Source organism: Geotrypetes seraphini, chromosome 1, assembly GCF_902459505.1.
Source record: "Geotrypetes seraphini chromosome 1, aGeoSer1.1, whole genome shotgun sequence".
Classification (NCBI taxonomy): domain Eukaryota; kingdom Metazoa; phylum Chordata; class Amphibia; order Gymnophiona; family Dermophiidae; genus Geotrypetes; species Geotrypetes seraphini.
Window position 1 is genome coordinate 491267845 of NC_047084.1, and position 21398 is coordinate 491289242.

At 44.9% G+C, this 21398-nt stretch overlaps 1 protein-coding gene across 5 annotated transcripts in view; it reads right to left on the bottom strand.

Moving 5' to 3' along the window:
* Nucleotides 1-21398, bottom strand: part of TRPM6 (transient receptor potential cation channel subfamily M member 6) — a 255335-nt gene that overhangs the window by 205660 nt on the left and 28277 nt on the right. For all 5 annotated transcript variants that reach the window (XR_004537426.1, XM_033926740.1, XM_033926754.1 and 2 more), the window contains exons 3-5: nt 18959-18997; nt 12947-13127; nt 11700-11913 (exon numbers count right to left, since the gene is read on the bottom strand). Coding sequence is in view for 4 of the 5 variants with exons in the window: in XM_033926740.1 (XP_033782631.1) it covers nt 11700-11913; nt 12947-13127; nt 18959-18997 (434 nt within the window). In the remaining variant the exon portion in view is untranslated. The remainder of the gene's footprint in view (nt 1-11699; nt 11914-12946; nt 13128-18958; nt 18998-21398) is intronic.

The window sequence follows — 21398 nt, forward strand, 5'->3', positions numbered from 1 at the left end:
GATAGGAGGGTTGACATGAAAAAGACCTTTCATAAATCTGGAAACCACAGGATGAGCAGACAAAGGTTTCCCCTGTAGAGGCTGATGGAAAGCCGCAATAGCACTCAGGTGGACTCGTATAGAGGTAGACTTGAGACCAGACTGAGACAGGTGTAGAAGATAGTCCAATACAGAAGATAGGGAAGCTCGCTGAGGTTCCGTGGCATTGGAAATAGAAACATAGAAACATAGAAAGATGATGGCAGAAAAGGGCTATAGCCCATCAAGTCTGCCCACTCTACTGACCCACCCCATTAAGTCTGAGTACTAATGACCTAGTTCCTTAACTCGACCCTCGTAAGGATCCTACTAGGGCATCCCATTTATTCTTAAAGTCAATAACGCTGGTGGCCTTGATCACCTGCTCTGGAAGCTTGTTCCAGTGATCTACAACCCTTTCTGTGAAGAAATACTTCCTTATGTCACTATCGAATTTCCCTCCTCTGAGTTTGAATGGATGTCCCCTTGTGACCGAGGGTCCCCTGAGAAAGAAGATGTCTTCTTCCACCTCGACACGTCCCGTGATGTATTTAAATGTCTCAATCATGTCCCCCCTCTCCCTGCGCTCCTCTAGAGTGTAGAGCTGCAATTTGTTTAGTCTTTCTTCGTACGAGAGACCCTTGAGCCCCGAGATCATCCTAGTGGCCATCCGCTGAACCGACTCAACTCTAAGCACGTCTTTACGGTAATGTGGCCTCCAGAATTGCACACAGTATTCCAGATGAGGTCTCACCATGGTTCTGTACAGTGGCATTATGACTTCAGATTTGCGGCTAACGAAGCTTCTATTGATACATCCCATAAGTTGCCTTGCTTTGGATGAGGCCTTCTCTACTTGTTTGGCGGCCTTCATGTCTGCACTGATGATTATTCCCAAGTCTCTTTCTTCTGAAGTCCTAGCTAGTGTTTCTCCATTTAAGGTGTAAGGTTTGCATGGATTTCTGCTACCGAGATGCATAACCTTACATTTCTTAGCGTTGAAGCCCAGCTGCCATGTCGAGGACCAGTTTTCCAACGTAAGCAGATCCTGCGTCATACTATCCTGCAGATTGCTTTCACTTACTATATTACATAGTTTGGCGTCATCAGCGAATAGAGTTACTTTACCCTGAAGCCCTTGGGTCAAGTCTCTTATGAATATGTTAAAAAGGAGTGGACCCAGGACCGAGCCCTGTGGCACTCCGCTGGTCACCTCCGATGTCTCAGAGAGGGTGCCGTTGACCATCACCCTCTGACGTCTTCCACTCAGCCAATCTTTGACCCATGCAATTAGTGTCTCGCCTAACCCCATCGATTTCATCTTGTTTAATAGTCTACGGTGTGGGACGCTGTCGAAAGCTTTACTGAAGTCTAAGTACACTATGTCCAGAGACTCTCCCGAGTCCAGCTTTCCTGTTACCCAATCAAAGAAGCTGATAAGATTGGATTGGCATGATCTACCCTTAGTGAATCCATGTTGACTAGGATCCCTTAGATTCCCCTCATCCAAAATCGTGTCTAATTTACATTTAAGTAGAGTTTCCATGAGTTTACACACTATTGATGTGAGACTCACTGGTCTGTAATTTGCAGCCTCCGCTCTGCAACCCTTTTTGTGCAGAGGAACGACGTTAGCTGTTTTCCAGTCCAGGGGGACTCTCCCTGTACTTAGGGAGAGATTGAAGAGCATGGTTAATGGTTCCGCCAGGACATCGCACAGCTCCCTGAGAACTCGTGGGTGCAATTTGTCTGGTCCCATGGCTTTGCTTACCTTGAGTCTTGACAGTTCGCTGTAAACATCAGCTGGTGAGAACCCAAGATTCTGAAATGGGTCTTCCTTGCTTGGCTTTGCTTCCAGCTGTGGCCCGTGTCCAGGTGCCTCGCAGGTAAAGACTGAGCAGAAGTAATCGTTCAGTAGTTTGGCTTTTTCGGAATCTGTTTCCACATAAATCCCATCTGCTGTTCTAAGACGTACTATCCCATTTGTGTTCTTATGCCTGTCACTAATATACCTGAAGAAGGATTTGTCCCCTTTCTTAATGTTCTTTGCTAGAGTTTCTTCCACTCGAAGTTTGGCCTCCCTGACTGCTGTTTTCACCGCTGCAGACCTTGTCTTGTATTCAATTTTAGCTTCTTTCTCCCCGGTGCATTTGTATGAAAGAAATGCTCTTTTCTTGTCCTTGACTAGGTGTGAGATCTCATCAGTGAACCAACGGGGTTTCTTCTTTCTTTGTTGTTTATTTACCGATTTTATGTAGCGGATAGTTGCTTCGTGTAGTGTCTTTTTCAGTGTTGACCACATAGCTTCCACATCATCCGTTGTTTCCAGAGCCTGTAGCGTCTGATGGACGAAATCACCCATGCTTGCGAAGTCAGTGCCCCGGAAATTGAGTACCTTCGTTTTTGTTTGTGATCTAGGGAAGCCCTTTCTAAGGTTGAACCATACCATGTTATGGTCACTGGTTGCCAGTGTTTCTCCCACCAAGACTTCCGTGACGCTTTCCCCGTTCGTAAGTATCAGGTCCAGGATGGCCTGGGCCCTAGTGGGCTCTAGTACCATTTGTTTGAGCTGTACTCCCTTCATGGATGTTAATATCCTCTTGCTACTACAAGTTGTTGCTGAGAATGTGTTCCAGTCTACACCAGGAAGAAAATCTAGTCCATTTTTGGGAATAGCATTGTCGAGTAGCAGGCTTCCTGGAAGCCTCCAAGACCTCCCTCACTGCTTGAGAGAACTGGTGAGGAGTTATGTTGAAAGGAACCAAGCTGTCAGGTGGAGGGACTGCAGGTTGGGATGAAGTAGTGAACCTTGATGTTGAGTAAGTAGTGAAGGAAACACTGGAAGAAGTACTGGCTCCCTGCTGCTCAGTTGAAGTAGAAGGGAGTACCAAGGTTGTCTGGGCCACCGAGGAGCAATCAGAATCATGGTGGCATGGTCTGATCTCAACTTGACCAGAGTCTTTTGAATGAGAGGAAATGGAGGAAACGCATATAGGAAGCGATTTCCCCAATCCAGTAGAAAGGCGTCTGCCTCGAGGCGATGAGGAGTGTAGATCCTGGAGCAAAACTGAGGCAGTTTGAAGTTGTGGGGGGCTGCAAAGAGGTCTATCTGAGGCGTTCCCCACTGAGCAAAGATCTGATGAAGGGGGTCGGAGTGGAGCGTCCATTCGTGAGGCTGGAGAAGACGACTCAATTTGTCTGCCAAGACGTTGTCTTTCCCCTGAATGTAGACAGCTTTGAGGAAGGTGTTGTGGCGAACCGCCCAATCCCAGACTCGAAGAGCTTCCTGACAAAGAGGGGCCGATCCTGTGCCCCCTTGTTTGTTGACATAATACATGGCGACCTGATTGTCTGTGTGAATAAGGACCACCATGTCGTGAAGCATATGCTGAAAAGCTAGGAGAGCATTGAAGATGGCTCTGAGCTCCAGAAGATTGATTTGATGGAGTCGTTCCGCACTGGTCCAGAATCCCTGAGTGCGAAGACCATCCAGATGAGCCCCCCATGCATAGTTCGAAGAATCGGTCGTGAGAACTTTCTGGTGGGGAGGAGAGTGAAACAGCAAACCTCTGGATAGATTCGAAGAGGTCATCCACCAGAGAAGAGATTGCCGTAGAGCAGGAGTGACTACAATGTGATGGGACAACGGGTCGGACACCTGAGTCCACTGAGATGCCAGGGTCCATTGAGGAATTCTGAGATGTAGTCTGGCAAAAGGCGTCACATGAACTGTAGATGCCATGTGGCCCAAGAGGACCATCATGTGTCTCGCTGAGATGGATTGGCGAGAAGACACCGACTGGCAGAGTAGAAGGAGAGCATCCATGCGTTGAGGAGGAAGGAATGCTCGAAGTTGAATGGTATCCAGGACAGCCCCGATAAAGGGGAGAGACTGGGTGGGCTGAAGATGTGACTTGGGAAAGTTGATCTCGAAGCCCAAGCTCTGCAGGAAACAAATTGTAGTCAAGGTCGCCGAAATGACCTCTGGAGCCGACGGTGCCTTGATGAGCCAGTCGTCGAGGTATGGAAACACCTGAAGACCCATGTTCCGGAGTGCAGTGGCCACCACCACCAGACACTTTGTGAAGACTCTGGGAGACGAGGAAAGGCCGAATGGAAGCACTCGATACTGCAGATGTAGATGTCCCACCCGAAATCTGAGAAACTTGCGGGAGGCCGGATGAATAGGGATGTTCTAGGACGAGTTCGGAGGATTTGTTCCAGGGGGTGGGTGGGCGCGGTAAAGTAGCAGGATGCCTAATGGGTAGGGATGGAGTTCGTCGTTGACTAAGGCTAGCAAGACTGAGGTCCAGAGAGCATAACCAATCGTTCTGCTCGAGGAGGGGATAGAGAGAAGCAAGGGTCAGCATACGGAACCGCTCCTTGACTAAAAACTTGTTGAGGACTCGAAGGTCCAAAATGGGACGCAGATCGCCCGTCTTCTTCGGGACCAGGAAGTACCGGGAGTAAAACCCCCGGTTTTGCTGATCTAACGGAACCGGCTCGACGGCCCGAAGCCGAAGCAGAGCCTGGGCCTCCTGGAGGAGAAGAGCGGTCTGCGTCAAGTTTGAAGGATACTCTCTTGGCGGGTGGTCCGGGGGGACCCGTTGGAAATGAAGAGAGTATCCTTCTCTTACGATGGTAAGGACCCAAAGGTCCGTGGTGATTGCCTCCCATCGATGACAAAAATGATGGAGACGACCCCCAATGGGAAAAACGGGGGGAGACAGAACGAGGTCGGTTATGCTCCCTGGAAGAGAGTCAAAAAGGCTGAGTAGCCTTGGGTGCAGCCGGCATTTGAGGCTTCTGCTGAGGCTTCTGGGGAGGCTGTCTCTTCGCAGGTTGCCTCGCAGGAGGAGTCTGCCTCGGCTGATAACGCCGCTGGTAAATCAGAGGCGGTCTAGTGGGACGAGACTGTTGAGGCTTTGGTTTAGGCCGAAGGATAGACTGGAAGGACTTCTCATGATCCGAAAGCTTCTTAGTAACTGTCTCGATAGACTCATCGAACAGATCCGCCCCCGCACAAGGCACATTTGCAAGTCTGTCTTGGAGGTTCGGATCCATATCAATCGTACGAAGCCATGCCAGGCGGCGCATGGCAACCGAACAGGCAGCAGCACGAGCCGAGAGCTCGAAGGCATCGTAGGAGGATTGCATCAGCTGTAGGCGTAACTGGGAAAGGGTCGCCACCACCTCTTCAAACTCATATCGAGCCTGTGCATCGATAAAAGGGATGAACTTGCGGAGCACCGGCAAGAAGAAGTCCAAATATGAAGAGAAGAAGAAATTGTAATTGAGCACTCGAGTCGCCATCATAGAGTTCTGGTAGATACGTCTACCAAATTTATCCATCGTCCTCCCTTCTCGGCCCGGTGGTACTGAGGCGTAAACCTGGGAGGGATGAGATCGTTTGAGGGAGGACTCGACCAGAAGGGACTGATGAGATAGTTGTGCCCCCTCAAACCCTTTGTGGTGGACGATGCAGTATCGAGCATCCAACTTACTGGGAACTGCAGGGATGGAATATGGTGTCTCAAAACAACGCATGAAAGTCTGGTCAAGCAGTTTATGCAGAGGAAGCCGGAGCGCCTCCGCCGGAGGGTGAGGCAAATGCATGGTGTCCAGATACTCCTTAGAATATCGAGAACCAGTGTCCAAAGTTACATCCAAGTCATCCGCCATTTGTCGGAGGAAGGAGGAAAAGGACAGTTGGTCCGCTAGCGCCGGCCGGCGAGACGGACTAGAAGAAGTGGAAGCCTCCGGGTCCAGAGAGAGTTGGGAGCGGCAAGGAGAATAGGAGGTAGATGGTTCCTCATACTCCGGTCCCTCAGGCGGGGATAAATCCGACGAGGAGTATCCCATACGCTGGATCTTCTTTTGCGGGGACACCTCCGAATGACGTGAGGAGTGTCGAGATGAGTGTCGAGATCGATGCCCCTCCCGGTGACGGGATGGGGAACGAGACCTTCTATGCATCGCACGATCACCCGAAGCCTCCAAGGAATGGATGGGACTAGATGCAGTGGATCGCAGAGGTGGCAAGGATGCGGACTCACGCAGTGCCACCCAGGTCTGGTATGGAGTGCGGAAGAACTCTTCCTGCGATGCGGTATGCCCAGGACTCCGATTATCAGGGGCTGACATAGTACTCTGATGTCGAGGGGGCGTGATGGGCTCCAAAGGAGGCATATCACTAAAGGAAGCCCGCCTCGAGGCTCCCGCCGCCCTCCGTCGATCCTCCTCGTCGAGAAGTGAGATCGAACGACGAGGAGGAGGGGGAGGGGGCGGTCCGCCCCCCGAGACCGGGAGGTCACCCTGAATGGAGGCGATAAGCCGGGGTCCCATAGACTGCATAAGCTCGACAAACTGAGCTTCCAGCAGGGATCGCAGCGAAGCCGATATGGAGGGATCCGCACCGAAAGGGGGTCCTCCAGCACGGTCTTCGCGCTCCTTTGCGGCCAAGTGCTTCTGCTTGCTAGCTTTAGGCACTTTGATGACCACCGGAGGGACAGTGGAAGGCGGTACCTGAGCCGAGGAGACGGGGACAGGCACCGGTGCCGAACTCGAGGCTGAAGTCGGTGTGAACGATGCCGGCTTCACAATGCCAGATGCAGGAGTCGTCGATGCAGGTTTCGAACGGACCGGCGAAACATCAGCAGAAGTTGAAGCAGACAGCTCCTTGGCAGTCTCCATCTTAAACATCGACTCCCAGAGCAAGCAGCGCCATTTAAACGAGCACGCAGTAAGCGTGGAACAAGGCCGGCACGATTTCGGAACGTGTTCTGGACCAAGACACTGAAGACAGCGTCGATGCGGGTCCGTCAACGAAATTGCACGCTGGCACTTGCTGCACTTTTTAAAACCGGTGATCGGCCGGGACATAGGCCGGAAAATCGTCGCCGCAAGGTCGAAGGCACTAGGCCTAAGCCACGAGGCCAGCCCGGCCGAACCGCCGGAAGAAATAATTTTTAACTTTTTTTTTTTTTTTAGAAAAGATAAAGTAAAGTTGAAATAAATCAAATAAACAAAAAACGCGGTACAAAGAAGGCAAATTTACTGAAATTCAGTCAGCACAGATTGAAGTGAAACTTCTCAGCTCCGCGGAAAGAAAAGAACTGAGGAGACACGCCCGGTACATCGGGCGGGAAGGCACTGGCGCATGCGCGGTGCGGGCATCTCGAAACTTCTGAGTTTCTTCAAGCAAGACATGCTTGCAAGATGTCCGTATCGGGGCTCTGTCGGATGACATCACCCACTAGTGAGAATACCTGCCTGCTTGTCCTGGGATAATGAGAGGTTTCCTGGCATCTAGGGACTACTGCTAGGGAGCAACCAGCACCATTTTGAACCTGGTGTTTGAGAAAGGAGGATCTTACTCTTAGGCTCTGATGCTCAAAGCTTACCGTGCCAGTAAGACTTGATTTAGATCGGTTGTAGCCAGTCTAAATGCGCAAAGGGGTTCTGCGTGGCTTTTATTATTCACAGTCGAGGCTATCGATAATACTATGCAAATGCATTACAACAAGCTCATTAGTATTAAAATAAGCACTCCATGTAGTACACAGAGAGGAACACCTACCTTTTAGCAGTGAAAATTTCCGACAGGTCTGGAGCTGTGGTAACATGAGGGTGATTTCTCAGTGGAGCAGTCTGCTAGCATTTTTTAAATCTGCAAATGTGTGGGATACGTGGCCATGTTGCATATATGTTATGCCAGGGTGTCCTGTGCCTAACAAATGTGTCCAAAAATCATCATGGAATCAAAATTTAAAAAAAATATTCTAAACTACTGGCATAGCAAGAGGCTTCAGCTGCAACTCTGTGAAGGTTTGTTTGTCTTTTTGGCCTTGCATGTTGGTCACTTGCCTGTCTGGTGGGAATATAGTGGACCTCACGCATTACCTGGATAAGATTTCACATAGTGCTGGGGAGGAGCCTGCTATATTAATAATAATAATAACAGTTTATATACCGCAGGACCGTGAAGTTCTATGCGGTTTACAATGAATTAGAAAGATTCTATGAATTACAATGAATTACAATGAATTAAAAAGATTCAATGCAGTTTACAATGAATTAGAAGATTCTACAAATTGAATGGAACATTCATAGCTAGAGATTAGTGGTTAACAGTTTACAGGATCAGATTTGGGGGGTAAGATTGTGATAGGGTCGACTGTGCAGATTCGTTACCTAGGTACTTCAAGAACAGGTATGTTTTTAGATGTTTCCTAAATTCAACATAGTTATTAGCGTGTATAATTAGTTTTTCCAGGTCTTGCCCCCATGTGGCTGCTTGATACGATAGAAGATGTTGATGGTGTCTCTTAAATTTACATTCTCTAGCCGATGGGGAAACGAACTTCAGGTGTGTTCTTCTCTTATGTCTGTATATTGGTACATGTAGGTAATAATGACATAGGAAAATGAGAAAATGTGGTAGGGAGGTTTTGAAAGCCAAATTTAGGCTCTTAGGTAGGAAGATAAAATCCAGAACCTCCATGGTAGCATTTTCAGAAGTACTCCCTGTTCCATGCGCAGGACCCAAGAGACAAGCAGAGCTCCAGAGTCTCAATGCTTGGATGAGATGATGGTTCAGGGAGGAAAATTTTAGATTTGTTAGGAACTAGGAAACATTCTGGGGAAGGGGGAGCCTATTCCACATAGACGGGCTCCACCTTAACTAAGGTGGAACCAAGCTGCTGACATCAACTTCTTAAAAGGAGATAGAGCAGCTTTTAAACTAGAAACTGGGGGAAGGTCAACAGCTGCGCCAAAGAGCAGCACCACTGTTCCCTCAGGGTGAGTGGACAGCTCCCAGCAGCCTTAGCAGGATGGTATGCAGATTAGCTCTTTCCCTCAAATGCTCAGGCTCCCTCCGCTGGCCAGTGTCAGGTACTCTACCCTGTCACACCATGCCATGTTTTATCATACAATGTTCTTCCACACTGTCATACTATTCACCATCTTTGTCCTATTATACTATGCGCCATATTTACCATATTATGTTTGCCACAATGTCTACCATGCTTCAGTCTCTCATACCATGTCTGCCACGCCATGTTTGCTCTTCCATGTCTTCTATGCTGTGTTTCATCATGCACGCTTGCCTTACCAATTTTGCCAAGACGCGTCATTCTGTGTTACCCTTGCTTTGTAATACCAAGCTCACCATACTATTTCTCACCATACCATGTTTATCATATTATGTTTTACCATGCTAGGTTAACTATGTTTTACCATCCCTGATAGACTATATTTGCCATGTTATCTCCTACCATACTGAGAGTGTGGCGCAGGGGTTGGAACTGTAAGCTCGGCACCCTGAGGTTGTGGTTTCTGACACTTGCTGCAACTTGTGACCTTGGACAGGTCACCTGGTCTCCCAATACCCCAGGTATGTTAGATAGAGTGTGAGCCCAACAGAACAGACAGAGAAAAATGCTTTAATACCTGAATTAATTCATGTAAATCGTTCCGAGCGCCCCTGGGAGAACGGTATAGAAAATTAAAATGAATAAATAAATACATACATAACAAAGGTAAATAGTGGGGTCCCTCAGGGATCTATGCTGGGATCACTGCTTTTTAATATACAGTATTTATCAATGATCTAGAAATGGGAATAACTAGTGAAATAATTAACTCCCCCTTTTCCAAAAGCAGGGACAAGGATTTTTGATTCGGCCGGCATGCTGAATGCTCTGCGCTGTGCTGCTCTGACAGACACAGAGTTCCTATGAACGTCGAAGAAGCACAGAGCTTTCAATGTGCCGGCCGGTGCTAACAACCTCTTCTGTATTTTTCTAAAAGGGGGGAGGGGTAAATTTGTTGATGATACAAAATTGTTAAATTGCAAGAGAATTGTGAAAAATTGCAAGAGGGCCTTGTGAAACTGGGAGTCTGGGCATAAAAATGGCAGAAGACATTTATTGTGAGCAAGCACAAAGTGATGCATGTGGGAAAAGGGAACCCAAACTGTAGCTATGTGATGCAGGGTTCCACATTACACATCACCACCCAAGAAAAGGATCTTGGTGTCAGGGTTGAGGATACGTTGTAACCCTCAGCACAATGTGCGGCATCAGCTAAGAAAGCAAATAGAATGTTAATTTAATTTTAATTTAATTTAATTCTTATATATCGCTAATAACCGTGAGGTTTCTAAGCAGTTTACAAAAATGATGCATTAAAAGACACAATAAATAAAAATAAATAAGATAGGTACTTGGAAATTCCCTAACTGTCCCAAAGGATCACAATCTAACTAAAGTACCTGAAGAAACAATTTATGAAAAGTAAAGATAAAAATATAAAGACAGAGGTAGAGATAAAGCTAGAAATGAATATTCCAACAAGATGGCGGCCAGTTAGGTCATCTTCTGTGCTGTCTCCCTTGTCCTGCTTTTGTTTTTGTTTTATTTTGCCTTTGTTGATTTTTCTTTTAAATTTCTTTTTTGTTGGTTTTTTGTTCTGTCTCTGCTGTTTTCATTTGGGACTTCCAGTCTCGTTGGTGTTTGCTTATGTTAGGAATTATCAGGAAAGGAATGGAAAATAAAGATGAAAATATTATAATGTCCTTGTATCGCTCTATGGTACGGCTGAACCTTGAATAATGTATGCAATTCTTGTTGCCATATCTCAAAAAAGATATAGCAGAATTAGAAAAGGTACAGAGAAGGGCGAAAAAAATGATAAAAGGTAAGGGACAACTTCCCTATAAGGGAAGGCTAAAGTGGCTAGTGCTCTTCACCTTGGAAAAGAGATGGCTGAGGGGACTGTGTCAGGATTTTCCTGAATTAGGTAGTGTTTGACGGGGTACTGGAACATCATGCTTTGTCTATTGTGATGTCTGGTATGTTGTGATTGTATTTTGTTGAAAACTTTAATAAAAATTTAAAATATTAAAAAAAAAAAAAAAGATGGACTTGGGGATATCCACTGCCTAGTTCTAGGATAAGCAGCATCTTGCCAGGTTATGTTGGCTGACCTGGGTTGGCGTACTGTTAGAAATGGGATACTGAGCTTGATGGACTTTTGATCTGTCCCAGTATGACAACAGCTTTACACTCTACTGGACATGTGCACAAGAGTTGTGCCTACCACTCAGCTCTTTTTGTGTATGTGCCAAGCACATTCCTCTCCTTTTTACTGCCAATGCTCAACAGTAACAGTGTGCATATAATTTGCACACTATTAGTGCTGCGCATCGATCGATACTTGAGAATCGTTATAAAAGCCGGTGTTTTCCCACACAGTGCTGGAGTTTTGTGCATCTGGCCCTTAGTCCCTGCACACAAGGGAATCCTCTCAGTAGGTCCTGGGGGATGGGGAGTCTTTGGGGTGAGGAGCTTGAATTGAGGGTGGGGTATTCTTTCAGGGATAGGGCTAGTTTTTGTTGTTTTGCGTTTTTATCTGCTTTTTTAATGTGCCTCAGAGGATGTGCTCCTCCAGTTCTCAGTCTGCTTTAAGTACCCTGGTCATGTCCTCTGGGCATTAGAGGGCTGAAAGATAGCAGAAATCACCAAAGGGCAATAACAAGCTTAAATGAAGGCAACAAAAATAGGCTGCTGCATCTGATACCCACATACAATATACAAGAAATGCCAGAAGCATACTGCATTCTACAAAGACCAGAAACAAAAAAATACATAAGAAAAAAAGAGAGATAAGCATTGTACCAGTGTTGATGCCTTCAGTCACTATCCATGCTCCTGTAGTTTCAGCAGCTTTGACCAAGCCTTTGCTGAAAACCTGTTTGACCTTGGAAGGAAGTTTAAAGCTCTGAATTCCTCCATGGACAGAAATCACCAGTTTTGGCAGTTCCATTTGCCATTCTTTCACCATCAAGTGTAACAGCTGATCCAACTTGGTGTCATATGAAATTCTAATATACTGAAACAAATGTTAACACATTAAGGGACAGATTCCATAAATGATGGCTTTCTTTTGCATGAATAGCTTTGGATTGTTTAGACATTATGGTATCAGCTTTCTGTGCAATTTTCAATTGTCAATAAAGAATTAAAAAGAAAAAAAGATATAACAGAATTAGAAAAGGTACAGAGAAGAGCAACTAAAATGATAAAAGGGATAGTACAACTTCCCTATGAGGAAAGTTTAAAGCAATTAGGGCTCTTCAGCCTGGAGAAGAGATGGCTCAGGGGAGATATGTTAAAGGTTTATAAAGTACTGATTGGAGTAGAACGAGTAGATGTGAACTGCTTGTTTATTTTTTCCAAAAATACTAGGATTAGGGGGCATGCAATGAATCTACTAAGTAGTAGATTTAAAACTAACCAAAGAAAATATTTCTTCACTCAACAGGTAATTAAACTTTGGAGTTTATTGACAGAAAATGTAGTGAAAGCAGTTAGCTTAGCAGGGTTTAAAAAAGGATTGGCTAATTTCCTAAAAGAGAAGTCCATAAGCCATTCAATTAAGATGGCTTGGGGAAATCCACTGATTCCTAAGATTTGTTTGTATGTGCCTTTTGTATCAATCACTGACCCATGACTGCATACATAGCGAGGAATCCTCCCTGTGATGTTTCAAGGCAGAGTATAGGAGTGGTTTGCCATTGCCTTCTCCTGTGCAGTGTGTGGCTCCACTATGTTGCTGCTGCTCAATATTGGGCCTTGCAGCCTACAGCCCTTGGTATTCCAAAGTGGTCCCCTATCCAGGTACTAACCAGGCCTGACCCTGCTTAGCTTCTGATAACAAAAGCAGGACTAAGAAAGGAACATCACCCCATCACAGAACCCACAAAAAACAAAATACAGTCCCTAACCCTTATAATAATACAGTCCCTAACCCTTCTATATTTATGTACTATATTTACATTATTGTAAACTGAGTCGAGCACCTTTTGGTTGAAGACCCGGTCTATAAAATTAAGTTTTATTTAAAGCACTGATACAGAACAAACCTTGGCATGGTGAGTGTGATCTCCGTCTTGGAAATTGATAGTACCGAAAGCATCTGTGGGACTAGTCTTTGTGTGCTTTTGAACATTCCACTCTTCATCTTCTGTCTCTCGTGTAGATAAGTAGATAGGCCAACTGTAATCTAAATTTGTGTGGTCTCCAATCAACCGTCCACAGCAGCATCTTAAAATTAAAACAATCAACTTGTCATGGGTTTCTACAATATCTCAGAAAACATTAGCATGTGCCTACATATACACTACAAGTGCTTTCAGTTACAAGCCTAAAAGAGGTTTGGATAATTTCCTAAAACAAAAGTCCATAAACCATTATTGAGATGGCTTGGGGAAATCCACTGCTTATTCCTGGGCTAAGCAACATAGAATCTCTTTGGTATCTCTCTAAGTGCTTGTGACCTGGGTTGGCCACTGTTGGAGACAAGATACTGGGCTTGATGGACCTTCAGTATGGCAATTCTTATGTCTTAGTAAAGCAATTCTTATGTTCTTATGTCTCTTCCGAAACAAGAAAGCAACATTTCTGATGAATATTAAGAGTTGAAAGAGTTTCCATTTGTTTCCATTTGGTAGAATCAATAGTCATTGAATTCTGAATGTAGGGGCCTTTCTACTAAAATGCTTTAGGTTTTAGGCTTAACGTAATATAACCTAGAATTTTAACATGCAGCAAGCCCAAAAACTGCAGCATCAAAAAGGGACATTTCAACTAATTTTTATTGCAAGTCATACATTAACATTCAGAGTAATCGCAGTTAACATGTAGACACTTAACATAGAAACATAGAAATAAGAACATAAGAAGTTGCCTCCGCTGAGTCAGACCAGAGGTCCATCTTGCCCAGCGGTCCGCACCCGCCGCGGCCCATCAGGCCTGATTGCCTGATCAGTGTCCCTGAGTAATTTTGTAACTGCCTCTAATCCTCTCCCTATAACCTACCTCTACTCCTATCTGTACCCCTCAATCCCTTTGTCTTCCAGGTACCTATCCAAACCTTCTATGAAGCTCTGTAGCGTGCTCCTGCTTATCACATCCTCTGGTAGCGCGTTCCATGTATCCACCACCCTCTGGGTGAAAAAGAACTTCCTGGCGTTTGTTCTAAACCTTCCCCCTTTCAATTTCTGTGAGTGCCCCCTTGTACTTGTGGCTCCCCATAATTTGAAAAATCTGTCCCTGTCTACTTTTTCTATACCCTTCATGATCTTGAAGGTTTCTATCATGTCTCCTCTAAGTCTCCGCTTTTCCAGGGAGAAAAGCCCCAGCTTTTTCAGTCTCTCAGTATATGAGAGGTCCTCCATACCCTTTATTAGCTTAGTTGCTCTTCTCTGGACTCTCTTGAGTACCGCCATGTCCTTCTTGAGACGGCAGATAAGGGCCACGGCCCATCTAGTCTGCCCACCCCAATGACCCTCCCCTACCTTTCTCTGTGAATAGATCCCATGTGTCTATCCCATTTGGCCTTAAAATCAGGCATGCTCAATAACCTGAAGTGGAAGACTATTCCAGCGATCAACCACCCTTTCAGTGAAAAAGAATTTCCTGGTCCCCATGCAGTTTCCCGCCCCTGATTTTCCATGGATGCCCCCTTGTTGCCGCGGGACCCTTGAAAAAGAAGATATCTTCTTCCACCTCGATGCGGCCCGTGAGATACTTGAATGTCTCAATCATGTCACCCCTATCTCTGCGTTCCTCTAGTGAGTACAGCTGCAACTTATCCAGCCGTTCCTCGTACGGGAGATCCTTGAGTCCCGAGACCATCCGGGTGGCCATTCTCTGGATCGACTCCAGTCTCAGCACATCCTTACGGTAATGCGGCCTCCAGAATTGCACATAGTATTCCAAGTGGGGCCTCACCATGGATCTATACAATGGCATAATGACTTCAGGCTTACGGCTGACGAAACTCCTGCGTATGCAACCTATGATTTGCCTTGCCTTGGATGAAGCTTGCTCCACTTGATTGGCAGTCTTCATGTTCTCACTGACGATCACTCCTAAGTCTCGTTCTGCTTCATTTCTTGTTAGGATCTTGCCATTAAGGGTGTAAGACTTGCATGGATTATGGCTGCCCAGGTGCATGACTTTGCATTTTTTGGCATTGAAGCTGAGTTGCTAGGACCTAGACCAGCGCTCCAGTAGGAGTAGGTCGTGCATCATGTTGTTGGACATTGAATTTATGTCTGTTGTGCTTTTGCCCACTACATTGCTTAGTTTGGCGTCATCGGTGAATAATGTTATTTTACCTCGCAGCCCTTCTGCCAAGTCTCTTATAAAGATGTTGAATAGGATCGGGCCCAGGACCGAGCCCTGCGGCACTCCACTGATTACCTCCGTCATTTCGGAGGGGGTGCCGTTCACCACTACCCTCTGAAGCCTACCTCCAAGCCAGTTCCCAATCCATTTCGTCAATGTGTCGCCCAATCCTATAGAACTCATCTTGCTCAGCAACCTGCAGTGTGGTACGCTATCGAATGCTTTACTGAAGTCCAGGTATACGATGTCCAGGGACTCCCCAACATCCAGCTTCCTCGTCACCCAGTCAAAGAAGCTGATCAGGTTGGATTGGCAGGATCACCCCTTAGTAAATCCATGTTGACGGGGATCCCGTAGATTCTCCTCGTTCAGGATCGTATCCAATTGGCGTTTGATTAGCACCTATTTAGGAGGCGGTAAATGATCCAACATTTAATAATAATAATAATTTTATTCTTATATACCGCCAAAGCCATGATAGTTTGAGGCGGTTTACAACAAGATGTGCTGGACAATCAGCGAAGTGGTTACAATAGGTGCAACAACTACACGCTCGAAACAAATTTGCTGTTCTTCTACAGTTCAATCTCTCCGCGGCTTTCGACGTCATACACCATGACATACTAATTTACCAACTTTCTGAGATAGGAATAGACTCCTCTGTCCTACAGTGGTTGTCAAACTTCCTTCGCTCTCGTTCCTACATTGTCAACACTAACGGCTCCAAATCCGCTCCGTGGACACCATCTTGCGGTGTCCCACAGGGTTCTCCCCTAGCCCCTATTCTCTTCAACATGTATATGACCTCCCTGAAGCTCCTCAAACTATCCCCCCTTGAAACAATATACACATACGCCGATGATATCCTTATCCTCCTCGAAAAAGACCAGAACCTCACAAACCTCCAAGAGAACATCACTTCATGCATAATGAGATTTCACGCCTGGTCCCTCTGTGTACAGATGAAATTAAATGAATCAAAAACAAAATTACTCTGGCTCGGCCCAAAATTAGTACACCTGCCCACCCTCTTCACACTACCCACAGGCCTTGCTCTGCACCTTGAGTTCTCAAGCAAGGTCCTCGGCATCATCATCGATTCTTCCCTCTCCCTAAACGATCACCTGAATTCCTTGGCAAAATCATGTTTTTTTCAGCCTCCACATGCTGAGGAAAGTAATATCCTACTTTCACCAAAAACATTTCACCGTCCTTGTACAATCCATCATCCTATCCAAACTCGATTACTGTAATGCCATTTATTTATGCCTTACAAAAAAAAAGTCTTCGCAGACTCCAGCTTATCCAAAATACTGCTGCCAAGCTGATTTTTGCAAAACGCAAATTTGATCACGTCTCCCCACTACTTATCAATCTTCACTGGCTCCCAGTACTTTCCAGAATTCATTTCAAATGCTCCTGCCTGGCTTTCAAGATCATTCACGGCATCCTTCCGCCCCTAATCCCTCTATCCTTCATCGCCTCGACGCCTGCTACCACCAGATCCGCCCACAGACATAAACTATCCTTCCCCTCTCGACACGGCATCCTCCACACAGGCAAACTGGGAAAATCCCTCCTCTCCAAAATCACGGGCCTTTGGAACGATCTCACTATCCCGCTGCGGAACCTGGACTCCCTCCAACTATTCCGAAAACAACTGAAAACCTGGCTTTTCTCTAACATATAACATTTCTTCTCCTGTTTACATCCCCTCTCTATCCATACGCTCTTGTAAATCTTTCTCCTCTCTCTTCTTATATTTTTAATGCTTTGTAAACCGTGTCGAGCTCCACTTCCGTGGAGATGATGCGGTATATAAACTTAAGGCTTAGTTTAGTTTAATAGAGTTATCGAATACAAGCTTACAGAGTGGAAGAAGTGGAAAGTTATAAGATTCTTAGGTTACAAATCGATTAAACAAATTAGCCCATTAGCACACAGAAGTAAGGTTACCAGATTTTACTTTAGTAAAATCTGGACCCCCTAGCCCCACCCCTCAGTTCCACCCATCCCCACCCCAATAGTATATTGATTCTACAGCCTCTGAACAACGGATACTTTTGGTTACATCAGAGTGACCATAATTCTTTGACTGGGCTCAAACATCCGGCTAAGCAGACTTTCCAGCTAAGTAACTTCTCCAGCGATGTTTTTGATGAACCTTAATGAATGTTGTCACTTAGTTTCTATTTCAATCCTTAACCCTGCTCCTCTGCTCACCAACCCAGCCCGGTGATTAACTGTTCCCCTTAACTGTATCCAGGACATCCTGTTTGTCTGTCGTGCCTGTTAAGATTGTAAGCTCTTTCGAGCGGGGACTGTTTTCTTACTCTTTGTGACTCTCTACAGCGCTGTGTGCGTCTGGTAGCGTTACAGAAATAATTAACAGTAGTAGTAGTATTTCCATTTGGCTTATGGGTCGGGATAAAAACTTTCTTTCTTCTTTGACTTAAATGAATTCATTATTTTTGCTCACTAGTTGCACTTTAAAGGTTATTACACTGTATGAGCACACAAATAAGGGTGCCCGATGATGGTGTGCGGCTAAAAACGTGGAGTTTTGGCCTATGGCTTGTTTAAGCAATTGAGTGAGTTTTTTTGACTTCCCTCTTTAGTGCTTATTACCTCACACTATTAATTATTTATGATTATTATGTTATTGAATGGATGCAAATCTCAAAGGTTTTTAACCCTGGACCTGTTTTTCCCTATAAGCATCTTTTTTTAACTCTGTCACTGGCATGATATAAGTGAGCGCACTGATGTTAACATGCTAGAATTCTGTAACAGCATCTCAATGCCCAAAAGTGGCATTGAGGTGTCTACATTGTGACACCTAGGGCTCCTTTTACAAAGCCGCGCTAGGGCCTTAACGCGTGGGAAAGCGCGCGGAAAATTGCCCCGCGCACTAGCCGCTACCACCTCCTTTTGAGCAGGCGGTAGATTTTCAGCTAGCACGCTATAACTTGCGCTAATCCGGTGTGTGCGTTAAAAACGCTAGCGCACCTTATAGAAGTTCCCCTTATGTGCTTTTTCTATTTCTTCCACTTCTGAATGTGTACAACACTCATTCTATTTGTCAGCCCTTCTTATATGATGTACCCTATCTGTGTCAAACTGCAATATCCTGGAGTGTCAAAACCAGCCACGATTTCAGGATATCTTTATCAAATTTGCAAAAGATAAAAAGTGCATGTGCTACCTCCATTCTTGTAATATCTCTCAGGTATAGAATCTGAAAACCAGGCTACTTGGCAGCTCTGCACTCTTGGAGTTTGACACTAATAATACGTAGCCCAGGGAGAAAGTTGTTGAGCCCCACAGACATTCTAGAACAGCACAATTAAAAATCTTTACTAGAGAAGGTGGAATAATTAGAACAACCGCCAAAGCTGCCTGGATGAAGGCCAGGCTAATTGCCCCTAGAAGAGCTTCCTGTTTCCACTGCCTTTTAAGATTATGTACTCAAGCACCTCATTTGGCTCCTACCAAATGCATTGCTTTTTGAATATTTTATTTCATGAAAAATAGGGAATGAAATAGCTTTTCTAATGGAAACTGAAGAATGCTCTTATTTCAGCGGCATAACACTGGAGTACTCTAATAAATCTCATCAAGCTTTCAAATTACATTTGCACAAGAAACATGCAAGCATTCTAGCACCTTCTAAACCTTACAGCTTCATCATGCCCCAGTTCCTGTCATCAGTCAACTCCTTGCAAGTCAGCATAAGGTCTTACCTGATCAAGTTCTGGCACACCTGGCATCCAGCAAGACACCTGTAAAGAGATTGCAAAAGAACAGCTTCACTTATCAATTCACACAACAATCTGTGCTTAATGAAAACAGTTCCTCATCTTCTAAAGGTCAGAGGATTGAGGGGAAGGATAAGATAGCACTGACAGCTTTGAGCCCAGACACAAAAGTACATGTATAGATATCAGGTGCGTGGTATTACCCTAGGGGAAAATACAGTAAAACCTTGGCTTACGAGCATAATTTGTTCCGAAACCATGCTTGTAATCCAAAACACTCGGACATCAAAGCAAATTTCCCCATAGGAAATAATGGAAACTCAGACGATTCGTTCCACACCCCAAAAAGCTTTAATACAAAATACTATATGTACTTGTATTGCAAGACTTTGCTCATTTAGAACAATCACTACACTCCTGCATCGTCAGAGAGAGAAGTACCATCGGCTCAGTTGTGATGGGTGTCAGGTCAAAAGCGCGCCGGGACAAAGGCACGAGCAGACAACTGAGCGCAGCGTGGAGGCATGCGCCGAAGAAAAAGACTATTTTTAGGGGCTACGACGGGGTGTGTGGGGGGGAACCCCTCCACTTTACTTTATACAGATCGTGCCGCATTGTGGGGGCATTGTGGGGGGTTTGGGGGGTTGTAACCCCCTACATTTTACTGAAAACTTAACTTTTTCCCTGTTTTTAGGGAAAGAGTTACGTTTTCACTAAAATGTGGGGGGTACAACCCCCCAAACCCCCATAACGCCGCCGCGATCTGTATCAAGTAAAGTGGGGGGGGATCCCCAACAAAACCCCCCGTCGCAGCCCCTAAAAACAGTCTTTATCTTCGGCGCACGCCTCCATCTTGTGCTCAGTTGTCGGCGCGCGCCTTTGTCTTCCGCGTTACTGTCTATGAACCGTTGTGATGTGTGTATACTGTATGTACTTGTATTGCAAGACAATGCTTGTATATCAAGTTAAAATTTAATAAAATGTTTTGCTTGTCTTGCAAAACACTTGCAAACCAAGTTACTTGCAATCCAAGGTTTTACTGTAGCTCAATTAGCACAAGTCTGAAAGTTGAGAACATTAAGGTCATCAGAAAAATTCAAGCTCTTGCCACTGATTTTAGGCAATCCAAGTTTTCTTGCTCCTTTCATTCCTGCTACTAACTCAACCTTTTCAGCAGTGACCAACTAAAAAGTAGTTTATTCCAATCCTGACCTCTCAATGCTGCTTTTCTGGAGTCAGAAAGATATGGCAACTAAAAATGACAGGAGGACTTACTAGCATTCAAAATAAATTTCAGCAAGTTGATCAAAATTGACAAGGTGAGGCTATGTAAAAACTATATAGCAAGTTCCCACATAATCCTAATTTTAATCTACACAACACTAATTTCAAAAGTAACCATTCCTTAAAGGTACTATTTAGAATTTGTTTTTAAGTGTGTCCAGCTTCACTTGAATTCATATAGTGCTTTTGAAACCAATTTTAATTATTAGTTTGAAGCCAGTTTCTCCCTAGAGAAGGCTAATGATGACTATAACCTGATGTAATTGCTTTTGATGTAGGTAATTACGATCTGTAGCCTCTGAAAGTCCCCCCTACACACACAGACACCAGAAAAAAAACCCCAGGCACCAAGGGACAAAGAAGAATACTACAATGAATTTCCCCTCCCTGCTGGCTGGCTAACATGCACAAATAATTATACCAGAAGTCCCATTTTAAGCAATAGGGCTTAGTTACTAATAAAATATATTAACAGTGCTAACACATTGAACAAAATATATTGACAGTGGAGCACATTGTAATTGTAGCTGTAAATATGCAAGACATAAATTTAGCAGACCTAAAATGGGAAGTAACTAAACAGGGGAGGGGAAAGTTAGCATGTGTTTAGCACTAACCAGCTAATGTATATTGACAAAAGAAGGCAAATGAGTTGCAGGCTTGCATTTAATTTAGCCAAGTTTTGACCATCTAGAATTTTCAGCTGCAAAACTAGCCAGTTCGATTTGGCTGGAATATTCCTAAAGATAACCTGCTAGAATTAACCCATTATATTTGTTGCTCTTTGGAAATGGACCTGGCATCTTTTTTATTCCTATTCATGTAAGCACAAAAATTTTTTTTCCATTGTCTATTATTAGTTAGTTATATACTGCCTATCAATGGAGGTTGTCTAAGCGATTTACATTCAGGTACTACTACTATTTATTATTTCTATAGCGCTGAAAGGCGTACGCAGCGCTGTACATTTTAACATACACTAGACAGTCCCTGCTCTGAAGAGCTTACAATCTAATTTAGACAGGACATTTCAGGGTTGGGGAGGTTATAGTGGGTATAGGTATCTCACAGCAGTGTGGGGGAGTTAAAGAGTTGAAGTCAGTTTCAAAAAAGTGGGCCTTTAGCTTGGATTTGAACACTG